The 17,222-nt window shown below is 37.7% G+C and overlaps 3 protein-coding genes across 3 annotated transcripts; 2 read left to right on the top strand and 1 right to left on the bottom strand.

The window, feature by feature from the left end:
- Positions 1-89: 89 nt before the first annotated feature.
- On the bottom strand, positions 90-2,216 carry LOC126798254 (uncharacterized). Its single transcript, XM_050525162.1, has 6 exons — positions 2,019-2,216; positions 1,465-1,500; positions 1,020-1,221; positions 833-911; positions 623-740; positions 90-430 (listed from the first exon to the last, which is right to left on the bottom strand). The coding sequence occupies exons 1-6, from the start codon at positions 2,192-2,194 to the stop codon at positions 406-408; spliced, it is 636 nt and encodes a 211-aa protein (XP_050381119.1). The 5' UTR covers positions 2,195-2,216; the 3' UTR covers positions 90-405.
- A 4,092-nt stretch (positions 2,217-6,308) lies between these two features.
- Positions 6,309-7,696, top strand: LOC126798253 (uncharacterized). The gene has a single exon (XM_050525161.1). It carries the CDS (start codon positions 6,396-6,398, stop codon positions 7,356-7,358), a length of 963 nt encoding a protein of 320 aa, XP_050381118.1. The 5' UTR covers positions 6,309-6,395; the 3' UTR covers positions 7,359-7,696.
- Positions 7,697-14,515: 6,819 nt separating this feature from the next.
- On the top strand, positions 14,516-15,684 carry LOC126799956 (metalloendoproteinase 3-MMP-like). Its single transcript, XM_050527218.1, has 2 exons — positions 14,516-14,933; positions 15,176-15,684. Exons 1-2 carry the CDS (start codon positions 14,516-14,518, stop codon positions 15,682-15,684), a joined length of 927 nt encoding a protein of 308 aa, XP_050383175.1.
- Positions 15,685-17,222: the final 1,538 nt, after the last annotated feature.

Below are 17,222 nucleotides of genomic sequence, written 5' to 3'. Positions count from 1 at the left end.
TTAGCGTGTTTTTGGTGAATATATATAACCAAACAAACTGAGCCAATATGGTTTAGACATTTCATGCAATCTACTCAACGAAATCTGGCCTACTACAAATGACAAGAAGCTGAAAAGAAGCTCTGAAATGCATACAGGTGAAGACATGACTTGAATCACTTATTTACAGATGAAGAGCATGTCAATATCCATTGGTACAGCATACAACACAGAAATTTGAGCTCCTTTGTACAAACAAATTATTCTGTACTGTTATTCTATATTTGTGTGCTGTGCCAGTTTATAGAAATACATGATTATTTCCAATTGTCTCCTTTTTCATTTACACAATCACAGTACACAATTCAGATGGAGATCCAACTCATTACCATTCACATTCAAGTGGAACCATCGTTTGTAGATTAATCACAGAATGAAGGCTTGTTCTATCCTGTAAATGAGAGAAACCCAGAATGAGGAAGTAGAAAAAGAAAACGAAATTTAAGATACGCGCTTGAAAGTTGAGACATTAAACCAATTTCATTTCTTCATTTATTCACATATAATACATGAGATTACATTCATATTTTTTTTTTCTTCTGCTAGATATTATTTACTCTATTTTCTCCCCTTCAACACTTACAATTTCGCTTGAAGATATTGATCAACTGTGAGAGGTTTTGGACCCCCAAACCAATTGATCAAAAAGATATCCTCGATGTCTAATTTGAAAAACTGGAAGTTGTGACCCTTGGGCCAGTCTGTTAATCATCCAATAATAATAAAGATCAACTTAGTCCATGAGCAAAAAATGAAATGAAAAATGGTGGTTATAGATTGTCTGGTTACTTACATTTCATCTCTGGATGCTTTGAGAACAAGGCCTTCTTAGCAATTTTTCGTTCGTTGGGACTTCCATTAGCAATCCTTAACTAATATCAGATACTTTGGGTTAGTAAAATAACTAAATAAGACAGACACATCTTTTCACAGTATTTCTTATTATTATTTCCAGCAAATAATGAATAAACGCATCACACCTTTCCTGTAAGTGTAATCTTTGCACAGGTGGGGTTCTCAGGGTCGACTTTGCCACACGTTCCAATAGGGTGTTCACTAATTGTCAATGAAGCCCTTTGGTCTTTCTGTACATTTTTCGCAGTCGGATCTAGAGCTGTCAAGTAGAAGTAAGGGATACCCTTGCCTTTTCCAGGTTCCCCATCACTAAATGAAACCACATTCCTGTATTGTATTTGATTCCACACATAAACAACATAGAGGTCACAGTGACACACAAACAAGTAAATAGAAGGTCCTTGCTCAATCCAGTACTGATATTGTTAAACTACAAGCTAAACTTGAAATTAAATACAGGAAAATTAGACACAAATGTAGTGAGACTATTTGAATAAAGCAGTCATAGATGCAGAACAGAATAACACAGACAAGAGTAACCAAATTATAGAATGAAAATATAATTCTTACCCAAAGGGTGCTCCTCCCAATTCATTTGAGATGGTACTGCAAACACAAAAAACAGAAGTAATATTCAAATTTCAAATCCAAGCTTCCAAACACAAAGATGATACACAAGCAAACACAAGTCAAAATCTTTACAAGTTTAGAATTAAGCAGCAGGACAGTTCCACACCCACCCAACAGGTTTCTAACTTTCTATATGACAATTTTTCAATGAAAATGAATAAAATCTCATATCATATCCTACTGATATAGTTCAAGTTCCTTCTTTCTTTACATCACATCCTGTTAGATTCTCAAGAGCAATAAAGTTCAAGTTCCTTCTTTCTTTAATCCGATGTACAGTAACCATTTCAATTACTACACAAAATCAAACATCTATCAAAGCATATAGCCAATAAATAATCTAATAAAGTAATTTCTCCTGCTCAATCAACAGCCAAAACGAAAGTGCAGAAAACTCAGAAAAACCAAGTTACTCTAAGAAAAAGCTGAGGTCAATCAATCCTGATAGTAAAAACAAGATATAAGCACAGAGATAGAGTGAAAGAGGATTTTACTTCAAAACACCCCAGGAATTCTGAGAGACCAGCCAACGAGCAGTGGCGGCAGCGTTTTTCCGGTCGGGTTTCTCCTTCACAGATAGTAACCTCCCCTCTACCGGTCCATAGATACCCAGCAACACAAAAACTACGTAGATTACAGAAACCAAATGAACAAGCGCTTTCATCTTCATGACTCTCTTTGGTTTTGATCCTGGTCTTCGTGTACAGGGAAAACAAGGAGACGAGTATTTATACATCAAAACTTCTAATGGGAGTTGGATCGTCTGCAACAGGGTCTACGACATGAAAGCGCGATTGGGTGAGGATCACGTTTGGGCCTATCCATTTATTGCTGTATTCCTGATAATGCGTTTATCTTATCCGGCCCACGTTTTTCTTCCCATGCTATTTTTCGTTCTGCAAGAGATGTTTCACATGAATTGTCGAGATCAGAGAGATTGCAACTAACAAGATGAGTGAAGTTCATTGATGTCTGGTACTTGCTTTACATTGAAGAACTCATGAATTGCGGATTGGGGATAACTTTGAGTGAATAAATTGATATGAAAAGAGAGTTACCAAGGAATAGAGAAACTACGAAAAAATAGATGTAGGTGATCATCATTCATATGTTTTACTAGTAATCACTGACCGGTACTTGCATCGTGGTGGTGTTAGACAGATCGCTGAAAAAGAATCAGGTAAGAATCGGGCATACATCATCTAGTATTAACGCATAACTTGAACCAAATGCAACTGAGAAACAACTCGTTACCAGCGTCGAACACACCATTTTTTTCACAAAGTTCATTAACAACACGACGTGATAACCTAAGGTGGCGAACGCCATCATTAAAACAATTAGACTACCATAAGTTGAATGGTAGTCGTCAATCCACAGTTACAAGTCATCCAAAAGATCCTTGCTACCGGTATATTCACACTAAGACAACCATGGCCGACTTGAGATTTAGAGACATGAGGCAAGATTATAAAATAGGGTCCTCTAGTACTTCGGTACAAAAAATATCAATAAATAAACACGTATTGGACCTGTAAACAATAATTAATGAAATCTGTTTCATACGATAAATCATAAGATAAAACTACAATTTCCGAGTTCTAAAATACATCACTAAAAATAAGTTGAAATCACTCAAATCTGCTCACAAAATCACTTAAAAATTACTCATTTCACAGTCTTGGATGCGAAAGTATCAATTAACTTTGTATATCAATTTTCTCGACCACTTTTTTTTTAATGGATAACATTGCCAAGCCATTTTTAGACTGTAATTTTCCCAACTATCATAGGTTTATTATCTGAAAAATTCTCATATACAAAAATATATATGCAAGAAAAAAAAAAGGTCAGATTTTGGGGTTTAGACGGCCGCTGCTCAGGCCTCACCACAGGTCCGGGCATAAGGACAACCCATACGTAAACAAAGTTCTTGTACCAATGAATACTAAAATATTTAGTGTTCACACTTTTTTTTTCATACAACAACTCTCGTGACGATGGTTTAACACACGATTCTTTTAAAAAAAAAATTCTGAAATAATTCGTACTCAATCTTTCATTTCTAGTTAATTAGATAAAAATGAACTAAACCTAACTGAATTTTCAAAAGAGCCTTTAGACCACCGTGTTTCCCCCTATTAATACATCAACCGGTCCAAAATTGAACACAGCCTAGGGCTCGTCAACGGGCAGGGTCTTAGTTATTTAGATAAAGCGGGTCGGGTTTGGTCGGGCTAGGTATTTTCACAAATATAAAGATCAAGCCCACTCATCTAAATCGAACCTTCCCGGTTTTTGCGGGCCGAGCCTTGTAGGTTTTTACGGGCCGAGTATTCCGGGGTTGTATTAGAAAAAAAACATAATACTCTTATATAAGGGTTTGGGAAACAATAAAAGAATTCTTGAAAAACATTCCAAAAAAAAGTCACAACTAAATTCTAGTTTCAAAATATTGTCAATCGATATATATATTTAAGGACACTGTAGAAATTATGTCTGTTTTGGACATGGTTTGACCGTCCATACCTACGGTCAACAGAAAAAAGACGTTTTGACATATTAAAACCTCATTGACCGAGACTTTTCCAAATGTGTTTCCTCAGTGCGACCGCGCATGTAAACAGTTTTCAACATTCGCATCTCGGTAATGGATCATCTCTTATGGCATATTAGTGTTGTTTTTGGTTTACCGGAAATTCCAACGGTCAAACAAAGTCTGAATTGGATGAAATTTTTACAAGGTTACTAAATATATATACTGATCACATCGGCTGGTGTTGATCGATCTCCAGAAGTTTCCTTCATATAGTCGCTTCATAATATGATAGTTTTATTATAAAACATAATATAAATATTATGATACATTAGTGGACACTTTAGCAATTGACAACTCTAATTCAAAATATGGTCGATCTATACCAGCAGATGTGATCGGTATATATATTTAGGAATCCCGTAAATTTTTCGTCCGTTTTGGACATGGTTTACCCATTAGTACTTTACGGTAAAAAAATGGCATTTTGACATATTAAAACTCCATTGACCGGGGCTTCGCCAAATGGTTTTCCTCGGCGCGACCGCGCACGATCGGTGACAAAAATTATGTGATTTTAGATATGCAAACGGCTTTGGCGTTCACATCTTGTTAATGGATCCTCCCTTAGGGCATATTAGTGATGTTTTCGGTTTGCCGGAAATTCCAACGGTCAGACGACGTCCGAATTGGATGAAATTTTACAGGGTCACTAAATATATATACCGATCATATTGGCTGGTGTGGATCGATCCCGATAAATTTCATTCATATAGTTGTTTCATAATGCGATAGGTTTATTATAAACCTAATAGAATATGTATATATAATATTTTATTACTTGGTAGGCTTTTACCAGCCGGGTCTTATGGGTTTTTGGTAGGCCGGGTCAAGTTTCACACCTCTAAACTAAGCTCGGCCCTCTACCCACGGAAGCGAGTTTTGGCAGGCTTTCTCGCGGGCCGGACCGAGTAAAAGCTCATCAGGTTTGCGGGCCTCCGTGGGCTTCTCGGATCCGCAGACTAAATGGTGAGGCCTAGTTACACACCCAGGGGTGGCAAGTCGCATTTTCCTCTCAGAAGCTTCCTCACAATCACACCACTCCGAAATTCATCATCCTCCCACAACAATTGTCAGCACAAATAGAATACTCCAACATGACCGACATCCTCAACAACAACACCTTAATCGTCTCACAAACCAAAGCCCCCTCTGACAAAAAATGATGTTGAAAAACCATAAAAACTAATGCAGAATAACTCCCAGTGCTTTAGCTGAATGATTCTTATTAAATGAAGAAACTACTTAGAGCAACTCCAACAAACTAGTTAAATCCAACATGACATCACCAACGACAATAAATGACTTGTCAACTTCTCTTCCAACAAATTAGTCATTGTCACAGTGGATAACATTTTCACTTCATCATGTCAAATTTGACTATACTGTCAAATCTTTTTTATTGTTTCATTTACTCTCTCTCTCTCTCTCTCTCTCTCTCTCTCTCTCTCTCTCTCTCTCTCTCTCTCTCTCTCTCTCTCTCTCTCTCTCTCTCTCTCTCTCTCTCTATCGGATCTTCTCCTTCAACTTGTTTACCCAGAATTGTGTAGCCAAAGCATTTACTTTAATCAACTTTAACATAAGAATTTGACTACTTGATTGGAATAGATTGATGTCAAATTTTAAAATTGCCAACTCAAATATCAGATTGGAATTTGACAAAAATATTTGACATCTCTTGTTGGAGATGCTCTTAGGCCATTTGCAACCATGGAGTTAAAATCCATTGTGGAATAAAAAAGGTTATATTTGACTATCAAATCCTCTGTAACGAAAATGTTAAAGCTGACATGTAATTAACATCTTTTTATTTAGTGTCAAATTTGACATTACTGAATGGGAAGTCAATTTTTTCTTTATCATTTCTCTCTCCTCGCTCTCTCGTTATGATATCCCTTCTCTTATGTTCTTCAATGCCAAATATAATATAGTAATGTTTGAATTAAACATTTTGGTTGGAGCGTAAGTTTGTCAATTTTGACATTTATAAGTGAGATGTCATTCAAAATTTGACAAATTGTTTTAACTCCTTTGTTGGAGATACTCTTAGGCTATATATATATAGTCATACCACAGCAAGAAATCAAAAACGAATCCACCACTTTAACAACCCCTAAGTCCGTGGTCTACTAACTGAAGAATAGAGCAAAGTCGGCAAACTCTAACAAACTAACAATCTCCTAACAATTAGGAGTTAATTATCAAAGATGAAACCAGAATCCTAACAGAAAATCATCATCCAAGCCAACGACTCCAACGAAAAAGACCGCCCCCAATGGGGTTCCTCACCTTCGCCGTCGCAGGCGGCGCCCTCATCCTCGCCGGCTCACTCGAAGCCATCGCTTCCTCCGCCACAATTCCATCTCCATCTCCACCTACAACTCCCCCTCAATCAAAACCCCAAACGACGCAGTCAAAATCGTCGTTCATCTACTTCCTCTTCACCTCCCTCCTCTCCTTGCTCTTCATCCTCAACTCCCTCCTCTCCCTCTCCGACGCCGCCACCTCCAACGACCGCGTCGGGTCGGCCCAGCAGCTCCAAGTCGCCGCGATCGCAGCTCTCTTCCTCCTCTACTCCTTCACCGGCCTCCTCTCCTCCCTCACCGCCGCTCCCTTCCCTCCCTCCCTCCTCAACCTCATCGGACTCTTCGCCTTCACCGAGGAGTTCATGTACTTCTACCTCCAGAGAAAAGACACCGTCGGAATCGAGAATCGCTACTTTGATCTCCTCCTGGTGCCGATTCTGGTCTGCGTGGTCTCCACGCTCCTTGAGATTCACAACCCTGAATCGGTGTTCCCCAAATTGGGCCGCGGAGTGGGCCTGGTGCTGCAGGGGCTGTGGTTTTTACAAATGGGGGTGTCGATTTATACGCAGTGGATGGCGCGTGGGTGTTGGATGAAGGAGAGGAGTAGGGGGAACTATACGGTGAAATGTAAGGGGCATTCGGAGTATCATAGAGCTAGGGCCATCGCGACGCTTCAGTTTAACTGCCATTTGGCTCTGATTGTGGTGTTGGTTGTGGGAGTGTATTCGGTTGTGGTGAGGAGGATTGGGGGTGATTTTTCGAGGTATAAGCCGCTCGGGGCGGAAATGCAGCGGCAGGTTGAGAGTCAGGGGCGGTTTACTTTGGATTCCGATGATGATGGTGAGGAGGAGGGTAGAGGAGAGGGCAATGTGGATGGGAATAAGGCCGGCGGGGAAGTGGAATTGGGTGTGAATGGTTATGGTGCTCATTGAGGAGATAAAGTCTCGCCAGTTTTGATGTAGTGAATGTAAAACTCCCACATTGTTTGATTGTTCTGTTTTTATGTGTTTCGTACTAGTGAGTTGGATGTTCTAGTTTGCAGCTTAGTTCGATGTGATGCATCGGTCGGTTGTACATTTAGTTTCTTACATTGACTTCAGGAATGGCATTCCCCTTTGTTGTTGTTGTTGTATGGGTTGGATATTGATAATCAGTAGCTTTTCTTTATAGTTGAAGCTTATGGAGTGATTTGGATGATTGTTGATACTTGAATAGAGGTTGTGTTTCTTCAATTCTTCGTTTTTTTATAGCTTTATGTTAAATGTGTCAAATGCTGATGGGTGATGGGTTATACAATACTTTGATAAGCTGATCATATTTTGCCACTGTATTATAATGGTTGTAGTAAAGTGATTGGAAGTGTTGTTCTGTGTTTGCATTTTTGTTGCATAAGTAAGTTGCTGTAGTTCTGTCAAATATATGGATTTCGTCCCAAATGTCAGTATAAATAAGATAGTGAAAAGAGAGGAGTTGATTTTCTACATAGTACATATTGTTGATGTTTAAGCTGGAAGAGAGTATCTTTATAGGATCAGGGTAAACAAGTTCTTCAAGTATATTTAGCTGAACAATTCCCTAGTTCCTCATTTCATCAAGTTTAGATGAAACATCAATGGCTAACTTCATAATGTAGATTTTAGATTAATAGCTAACTGGCTACCAAGGTTTCACATCAGTCCTTTACTGATGGAAGACGAGCGTGGGGTTACCTTGAGTCCTTGACTGTTTTGCTAATTCCGACTTATGGATTTGCATACTTGAACATGTTGAGTTGTGTCCATGTTCTTCTTTCAGAGAAATTCGGGAGTAGTAATCTTGTTGATCAACAAAAAGAAAACTGAAATGATACATCGATGATTCTTTGTCGTGCTGTAAAACTGAAATGACACTTCGCTGAAATGATACATCGTCGATCCTTTCTCATGTGTCATTTATCTTTCTTCCGCCCCTTCAGAACGATTTAGAAACGGTTTACCACGAACAAGTTGTAAATGTCATATTCGCCCCACCAAAGGGACCGTTGCAAGGTAAATCATCACAAACCTATCGGAAGTAAGTAAGTTTCAATATTTCATGGCTCTTCATGCCTTCACTATGGAACTCACCGAAATTTTGCCTTAGTTCCGAGTTAAGCATCTTAATGGCGTAATTGACTCGGTTCAAGACCAGATTTCATACAACAGTCCCTTAAAAAGACTAATTAAACCCCAAGGTCTCCATCCTTTCTCTGATTAGTAGTTCTTGCTTTTGTAGTTTCTTATTAATAGCAATCAAAATATGAGGCTTTTCCAACACATGCCATCATAAACCACGTTGGCTTCAAAGTCTCTTCACTCTCCTCTCTTGTGCAAATGCAGAAGAAACTGACAACGAAACATCATCGCATTTGAGTTCGTTGAGATGATCAAGGAGCGTCATAAAGCTAGATGTGGTCAAAACTCAAAACAATCGATGAACTCCACTTGGGAGTTTACCAACGTCCATATGAGAGAAGTAGCCTTAATTAAACAACTGTATCATTTCAGACGTTGATAATTTTGCAACTATCGTAAAAAGTATGCACGGTTTCCCGTACATGAACTTGTTCGTAGAGGCTTTTGCTTGTTTCAGAGAAGTAGTCTTAAACTCTTAATTAGTAATTACACAACAAAAGGAAAACTGAAATAATATGTTGGACGTTGTGATAAAGCATTTTAAGGCCATCAATAAACTTTGTAGGAGATAGTATAGTGGTTAGTAAGTGTTATCGTTATAGGTCGGGGTCCAAGAATTAAGGGCACACCGGCAGAATAGAGAGTTACATAAACTACTATTATCTACAAATATATATTATCTATAAGTATTATATACATTTATATACAAGTTGTTTTAAGGTGTGAGATATTGTTGTATCAAGAACATAAAGAAATACAAAACCTATTTACTATATATACAATTATATACATTTGATCACCTCCCCTGCAAGACAGAATATCACAAAGTCATGTAATTGAATTGTTTCACATCATGTAGCCTTTTTTTTGTTGTAAAGACATCATGTAGCCTTAAATCATGCAAGTTGAATACGAAAATCAAATTTGAAGTATATTCCGTAGCGGCTATATACCACATTTAATCTTCTATGATATCCTAAGTGAGTAGCTCTAACCTAGGAAATTTCATATAACATGTCACGTTAATATGTAGCGCATCCATTCAACATATAACACAAATCATTAAGATCAAAGAAAGAATTCATACATGCAAATCAATTATCCATAGTGGCTTAACAAATTTACATGCAACTTAAGATCAAAGTCAAAACCCACGTCAATGAACCTCAACCTTTACCACTTGTTCAACCTATGTTTTTTTAGCAGCATAGCACAAGTTAATGGCTATACTAACATGCGTAAATTAGTGTTTAACAAAGCTCAAATGACAAGTTTTCAAGCACATCAAGCATGACATGATTCAAAGTGACACAATCTTCATCAACAATTCAAGAACATAAATTTATAAAACCTTTTAAAAATTTATGTCACGACCCCGAAATTTCAAGTATGAAACTCGAAATCGAAGCCATGAAAAACTCTAAAACAATCTCAATAAATCGAAATCATCTTATCGTCACAATGTATCGTTACTGAGTTCATAGTACATATCAGTCGAATTGATTATTACAAAACCAATTTAATATTCAAGAATTATATCAAATGGGAATGTAAAATCCCCTCAGTACTCACCACAAAATCAAATAAAGAAAACTTCGAAATCTTCAAGGTAGTTCGTTGATTCTGCTAATCCACACATGCAGAACTATCCCCTACACCATCGAATAGGTGCACCGGGATTGCAAACACAAACCCGGTAAGCTTTGCAGCTCGTATGAGTAAAACAACAAAATAACATGCATAGTAATATGAGACTAAATACTGAAACATCCAATTATAAATGTACTCATGAGTCAAAAGATGACCCATCTGATTGTCCAATAATATCTAAAAATATAAATGCTCATGAGAAATTAGGCAACCCATCTGTTTACCTAATTACATTTATAATACGGGTACTCATGAGACCCAGGTACTCATCTGTTACCCCTCATACAGTACACCGTCGGGCATTGGGCAACCAATCTGTCACCTAATATCCCAAAAATATGGGTACTCATAAGCTGGTAACTCATCTGTTACCCCTCATACAGTACACCGACATACAGACTAGAGCTCTAACTGATTCGTACCTGTCGCCCAGCCAAGACTAGGTTCCGACATGCCAACACGTCCGAAGAAAGAATTTTTTTTAACATAACTCTAGTTAAAACCACATACAATACATTCATCTCATGTTATTGCACAAATAGACAAGCGATACATGCTTAAATAAAACAATATCAGGGTTATAAATGAACGTATTTGAATAGGAATATGACAGTATATAATATAGCAACCCATATATATGTATCGATTTTTTTTTACCATTTATACACATACACAATCCACTATATCCTATACATATCATATTTCGATCTTTTAAAATAAAAGCGTAATTATGAATCACCGCCAAGGGTAGACTCGTCATAGTGAGATTTACTCATATTATTTTCCTGAGCGTAATTTCCCCAATTCCAAAAGCAAATCCTTTACTTTTTTCGTCGGTAACCTAGATTGGATAAGATGTGATTAGAAACAATACGTAAAACCTCAAATGCCGAAACAATACTAATGTTTTACTGTTAAGCAATTTTCGGTTTTTAGAAAATTACTGTTCACGCAAATACTATTCATGTATTATTGTACAAGTACATACTATTTACGTATTCATGTACATCAATGTACTATTCATAGTAAATACTATCTCAGTAAATACTAATTACCGATTTATCTTTCAGAAATTTACTTTTACAATTATTGTACGTAAATTACTTTTTACATTTACTGTACGTAAATTACTTTTACAAAAATTTACTGTTAAAAAATACTGTTCATGTGCCACCTCCGGCAGCCAAGCGTGGCGCTCACGCGCCGCCCACATTGGCAGCGCGTGTGGCCCACGCGCCGATTCCAAAACCAGCGCGTAGCTTGTCCTCCGCTGCCCAAAACCCTTCCTTTTCTTTCCCTTTACATTCCCACGGCCTAGACCGCCTTCTGCCCCACTCACGCTCCCTCACGCGCCGCCTTAGGCGGCGGTACAACCCTCTCTTCCTTCTCCTCCGATTCTCCACAATTCTTCCCAAACTTCACACAATCACTCATATTAATCAATTTAATGCATTTCCATACCTATGAGAAGCACTAGGACAGCCAGGAGTCGCCGGAGGAGCTCGAGAGGCCGGCGGGGTCAATTTCGTGAGGGGTGAGACCGGCGGCGCTATTCAGCTCAAACTTGCTTGCAGATGGCTTCGGCGATGAGGATCAGCGATGGTGGTGTGGTCCCCGTGATCTGGTTTCGCCGGCGACGTGCTTGGACGATGGAGGAATTCGCAGAATCTTCGATTTGGCGAGGGAGCTTCGGCGCGGTGAACAGAGGCGTGCAGAGGCAGAGGGGGGAAACGGAAGGCCGTTCGGTGCCTTTGGGGTCGGCGGTGAGGGCCACGGAGGCCGGAGCTACTAGATCGCCATAGGCGATTTTGAGATATAGGGATTCGGGGAGAGAGAGAGAGAGAGAGAGAGAGAGAGAGAGAGAGAGAGAGAGAGAGAGAGAGAGAGAGAGAGAGAGGAGAGAGAGAAGGGGGAAGTGGTTTCTGTTTTTGGAAACCCTAATTCCCTAAAATTTCCTTTTATACTTCTTCTAAAATCAGAAACTAACTTCCGTCGCTAATAACTTTCACATACGACGTGCAATTAGAACGCGTGATGTGTCCACGAATTCGTATCGACGAGCTCTACAACTTTCGTGAAGAAAGTTTTCAGAAATGAGCGACGGAGTTAAAAGTTGACTCCCGCATTGCGGAAACATCACGTTTTTCCAATTTAAATCTCCGAATACGGTTCCGTTTTCGATTTGACATTGTCGTGAAGCGAAAAAAATGCGATTTAAAAAAATCTTCCAAGTTTAATAATTATAAGAATTCATACAATTTGAATCCAAGAATTCGGGTTATTACAATTTATAAAACAACCATGTTCTCGACATCAAAGATAAACCAAACCCTAAAATCCATAACATACTAATGAAATACAAAGGTATGAAACATAAGGAAAATAATTGAGTCATGTTTTACATTTTTAATTCTCCAAAATAGTTCCGGAAGAACGTCAAGGTATAGCAAGACTCAAGGATGAAGCACAGTAGATTCTAGGGGTAGGAGAAGTATTTTTGGGCAGAGAACAAATGTGGCAAGAATAGGGAGTATGGGTGCAAGGGGGAGTGATCCTTAACCATTTAGAAAAGTTCATTTATATAGGAGAAAAAACCCTAATAAGTTGAACTAATCTTGGCCCTTTTTAAAGATGATTATAAAATGATCCAAGGGCTTGAAATAACTCATTTTGCTGTCCTTACTTGTTGCTCAGAAAAACCATAGAAGGATTCCAATTCGTTGCTGCACCTTCTTTCCTTCATTGACTAAGATTGCTTCTCCCCGAACAGTTCGACTTCTACTCACTAAATCGAACATCATTTTCTTCAGAAATATGATATTGTAACGATTCTAAAGGCTCTGAAAACTAGACTCATAGGGTTTTTCATCGATATATTACTCATTGTTTTTCTCTATGTAGATTGTTTGCTATGACCCGTTGAAGTTGACTGTTCTGCAGAGGCAAATTCCTGATTCCGGGTTTCTTTGCTCATTTTGGTCTTTTAAACACATATTCCTCTTATTTTGCTCAAATCTATTTAAAAATAATAAAGTAATTTAAAATGAACATTATTAAGAAAATATTTAAACTAAATAAGAATTATTATCAAGAACGTCATATTATATGCTTCTATCACGTTGAAAATCTTTCGGCTATTGTGAAAAGGTAAAAAATTGGGCCAATTATTGGTTTATCCATTCAACAATTAATCAGTGTTAGACTCCCAGTAATTAGCTAGCTAGGTCCCAGTATAACAGCCATTACAACGCAGACTAGCTTGTTGAGCTCTATCTATACGTATATTTCTGAGATTATTGAAGTGTACTCTAATATTGCATAATTGGTTTTATAGGATGGCTCTTGATTTCTTCAACTCAAACTCTGACTAATTCTTTCCAACGAGGCAACAACGTACGTCTATATATCATTGATTGAAGTTAGAACCAATTACCAAACTTACAGCGTATATGTAAGACCGGCCGTCCTATAATACAATCATTTATCCAAACAATATGTAGGACGGGCAATCCTTCAGTATACGTACAGGGTGGGTAACTGACCCAATAAGATGAATCAAGTAATTATTAACAACTAATAGTCTCCTTTAGTGTGAATCTAAAAACAGCTAGGTTATATAGTATTTGTGTTTCTGTGTTGCATTACTTTCTTCCAATTTATCTGGAGCATCAATAATACAACTAATTCAATAGGCTCTTTTGCAACAGAATTAGCTAGCAGACTTCAGTGTTTATTGTTGATAATATATAGTAGGTATATGACTAGAATGAAACATATGAGTACGTTCTTTTTCAACACAGATGATTCTCTAGATAGTGATTATTGGTAAGTCTTATAGCCGTTTACAATAGAAAAACTACATCATTGTACATACACCGGTACCTTCTTCTCAAATTAAGAAGGACATAATGCGTCTGAATATACTAATTAACTCTTTGAAGTACAGAAACACTAATACACGAGGGTTACTAAAACTGTCTAGCTAGAAACACTAAGAGCGGAATAACGTAATACATGAAGTCCCTCACAATCGCCGCCCCTCAATCGAATAATTTACGTACGGAGCAAGGCAAACAGCAAGACTATTAATCTCGAAGATTCATTTCTCCCTTACTTCCATATCCCAATTGCAGGTCTCGACCTACCTAGCTAGTAATACCGGCCAAATCCACATGTTGTACTGTTAAGCAATTAAGATCGGAATACGAATAAATAAGAAGCCTATAAATAACAATACATATATGAGGATATTGCAATACAAATTAGCAAGCTAGCTGATAGGAGCAATGGCAACCAAATATGATCTTTCCCTCTGCATTATGACTCTCCTCCTCGCCCTTCTTACTCTCCTCTCTTACGCGACAGCCTCTCATCCCCACAACAAGACCTCTTCCCCATTCGATTTCCTTGAGCATCTCAAGGGTTGCCACAAAGGTAATAGGGTCAAGGGCATCAATAACCTCAAAAAATATCTTGAGAGATTTGGTTACTTGAACTACAAGAACCACAGTCGTTTCAACAACGATGATTTCGACGACCTTTTGGAGGAAGCCGTCAAGACTTACCAGATAAATTACCAGCTCAAACCCACCGGAAAGTTGGATGACAAGACAGTGTCTACCATGATGATTCCTCGTTGTGGTTTTCCAGATATCATCAATGGCACCACCTCGATGCTGTCAGCCAAGCATAGGCAGCACCATGGTAGAAAACTAGAAATACATACAATTATCTATTTTATCTTATATATTTACGTTGACCTACAACACCATATACATTTGTATACTAAGTCATAAATACATGCATCTACAATTACCATAAAACAAAATACCATTTCTCCTTTATGTCAATTGACTTCCAAAATTATTATTCAAAACAACAGTTTTCTCTTTAATTAATGATTCAACATTCTATCAAACTATTAAGAGCTCGATATTGTTTTACAGGTTCAATTCATACTACTGCTCATTATTCATTTATCCCTGGAAATCCAAAATGGCCTCCCTCGAAATATCGTCTCACTTACGCTTTTGCTCCCAACACCCGTTCTGACGCCCCAGCCGCCATAGCACGGGCTTTCGCAACATGGCAGAAGAACACTCACTTCACTTTTAGCAAGACTTCAAATTACCAGAGTGCGGATTTGAAAATTAGTTTTCAGAGGAGGGATCATGGAGACGGGGTTCCATTTGATGGTCCTTTGGGAGTCCTGGCCCATTCTTTTTCCCCGACGATCGGAATATTCCACTTGGACGCAGAAGAGAATTGGTCTGTGGGTGTTAAACCGGGTGCTATTGAAATGGAGACTCTGGCTTTGCATGAAATAGGGCACCTTCTGGGACTGGGACATAGCTCAGTGAAGGAAGCTATCATGGTATCAGGTCTCCCCGCGGGAGTGAAACGAGGTTTGCATCCGGATGATATTCAAGGTATCAAGGCTTTATATAACGTTTGAGGAGCATTCCTACCTAGCTAGCTAGCACCTGCAGCTCGATCGACCATATCGAATAATTTTCAAGGCACTGTTGTTACCACTATTCTGTTAATTATACTCCCCTACAGTTAACTTTAATATCCCCGGCCCTTTACTTGATCAAATAAGGTAACTTGCATGCATACCCTGTTCTAAAATTTTCAAACCAAAGATAAAGAATAAAGAGTTGTATGTATAAATTATAAAGAGCCAATCCTTTGGCAAACTTTGGTACATTTTCTTCTAAATAATCCAGTGTGTCAATAACACCACCCTAGAAAAAAGAGAGGGGTTAATATATACTGTACATATATTGCTGATGTTTAATCTGGAAGAGAGCATCTATATATAGGAGCAGGGTTTTTAAACAAGTTCTTAATTTAGCTAAACAAGTTCCCTGGTTCCTCATTTCATCAAGTTTAGATGAAACTTCTTCACAGTTTGCTTGATTCTCTTCAATTGCCTTCAAAATATGATGTGAGGATAATAACCTTGTTTCTCTGAATGGACCTGTCGAAATAATGCTGCGCCTCGTACTGTAGTCTATAGATTGTAATTAATGGCTAACTGGCATCAGGGCATGACTACCAATGTTTTTACATCATTCCTTCACTGATAGAAGACAAGCATGGGATTAATTACCTCGAGTTCTTGACTGTTTCACTTTCACATTTGTTCCTGATTCCTACTTATGAATTTGCACACTTGACCATATGTAGAGTGAACACATTCTTTCAGAGAATTTCGGGAGTTGTAATCTTGATCGAACAACAAAAAGAAAACTGAATCGATACATCGATAATCCTTTCTCATGTGTTATTTATCTTTCGTGCACTTTATTGTTGATAATTAATCATACTTGCTTCAGGATAGTATCAACTATTGCTATTCTTGAGAACGATCTAGCCCGAAAAAGTTGTAGCTGTCCTATCCCCCAAGGCCCCAAACCCCAAAAAGGACTTTGACTTATGTAAGTATACCCATCACAAATTAATCCATCGAAAGTAAACGGCTCTTCATCATGCATGTCTTCACTTGACTGACTTGAGACCAACGACTAAAATTTCGGTGAGAATAGAAATATTGAGGATTTAAAATTTTGAAATTTTGATTTTAAAAAATAATTATGGAAATTTATATAAAAATATGGAAATTTTGAATGAAACTTTGAGAAATATTTATTTGATCAATTATCTACTATATGTCATAAGAAATTATTATATAACTATTATTTTATAGTGAGTAATAATAATTTAAGGTGAAATAATCGTCGAGCATTATTAAAAATTTACTTAATATATATATATATATATACACAAAAGGGGAGTAGGTCATCGTGACTTATTTACATATGATACATTAAATATGAAATTACATTAGTGATTTCGAACCACATAAATGATCTATGATGTACAAAATTTTCACTATCTTCATTATGTCCTTGAGTAAAACCCTGAGTATATTGTGAAGAATAGTTATTAAATGATATTTCCTCTTTATAATTTTGCATATACTGACTT

The sequence above is a fragment of the Argentina anserina genome, chromosome 6, assembly GCF_933775445.1.
Source record: "Argentina anserina chromosome 6, drPotAnse1.1, whole genome shotgun sequence".
NCBI lineage: Eukaryota > Viridiplantae > Streptophyta > Magnoliopsida > Rosales > Rosaceae > Argentina > Argentina anserina.
Note: the sequence above shows the minus strand (reverse complement) of the source record. Positions and strands in the feature narration are given on the sequence as shown.

Excerpts from the sequence above, each read along its gene's own strand:
- LOC126798254 (XM_050525162.1), bottom strand. The coding sequence starts at position 2,194 with ATGAAGATGAAAGCGCTTGTTCATTTGGTTTCTGTAATCTACGTAGTT. Across the intron at positions 912-1,019 it reads AGATTACACTTACAGGAAAG|TTAAGGATTGCTAATGGAAG; the intron begins GTGTGATGCGTT and ends ATCTGATATTAG. Across the intron at positions 431-622 it reads CAATATCTTCAAGCGAAATT|GATAGAACAAGCCTTCATTC; the intron begins GTAAGTGTTGAA and ends TCTCATTTACAG.
- LOC126799956 (XM_050527218.1), top strand. The coding sequence starts at position 14,516 with ATGGCAACCAAATATGATCTTTCCCTCTGCATTATGACTCTCCTCCTC. Across the intron at positions 14,934-15,175 it reads CAAGCATAGGCAGCACCATG|GTTCAATTCATACTACTGCT; the intron begins GTAGAAAACTAG and ends ATTGTTTTACAG.
- LOC126798253 (XM_050525161.1), top strand. The coding sequence starts at position 6,396 with ATGGGGTTCCTCACCTTCGCCGTCGCAGGCGGCGCCCTCATCCTCGCC.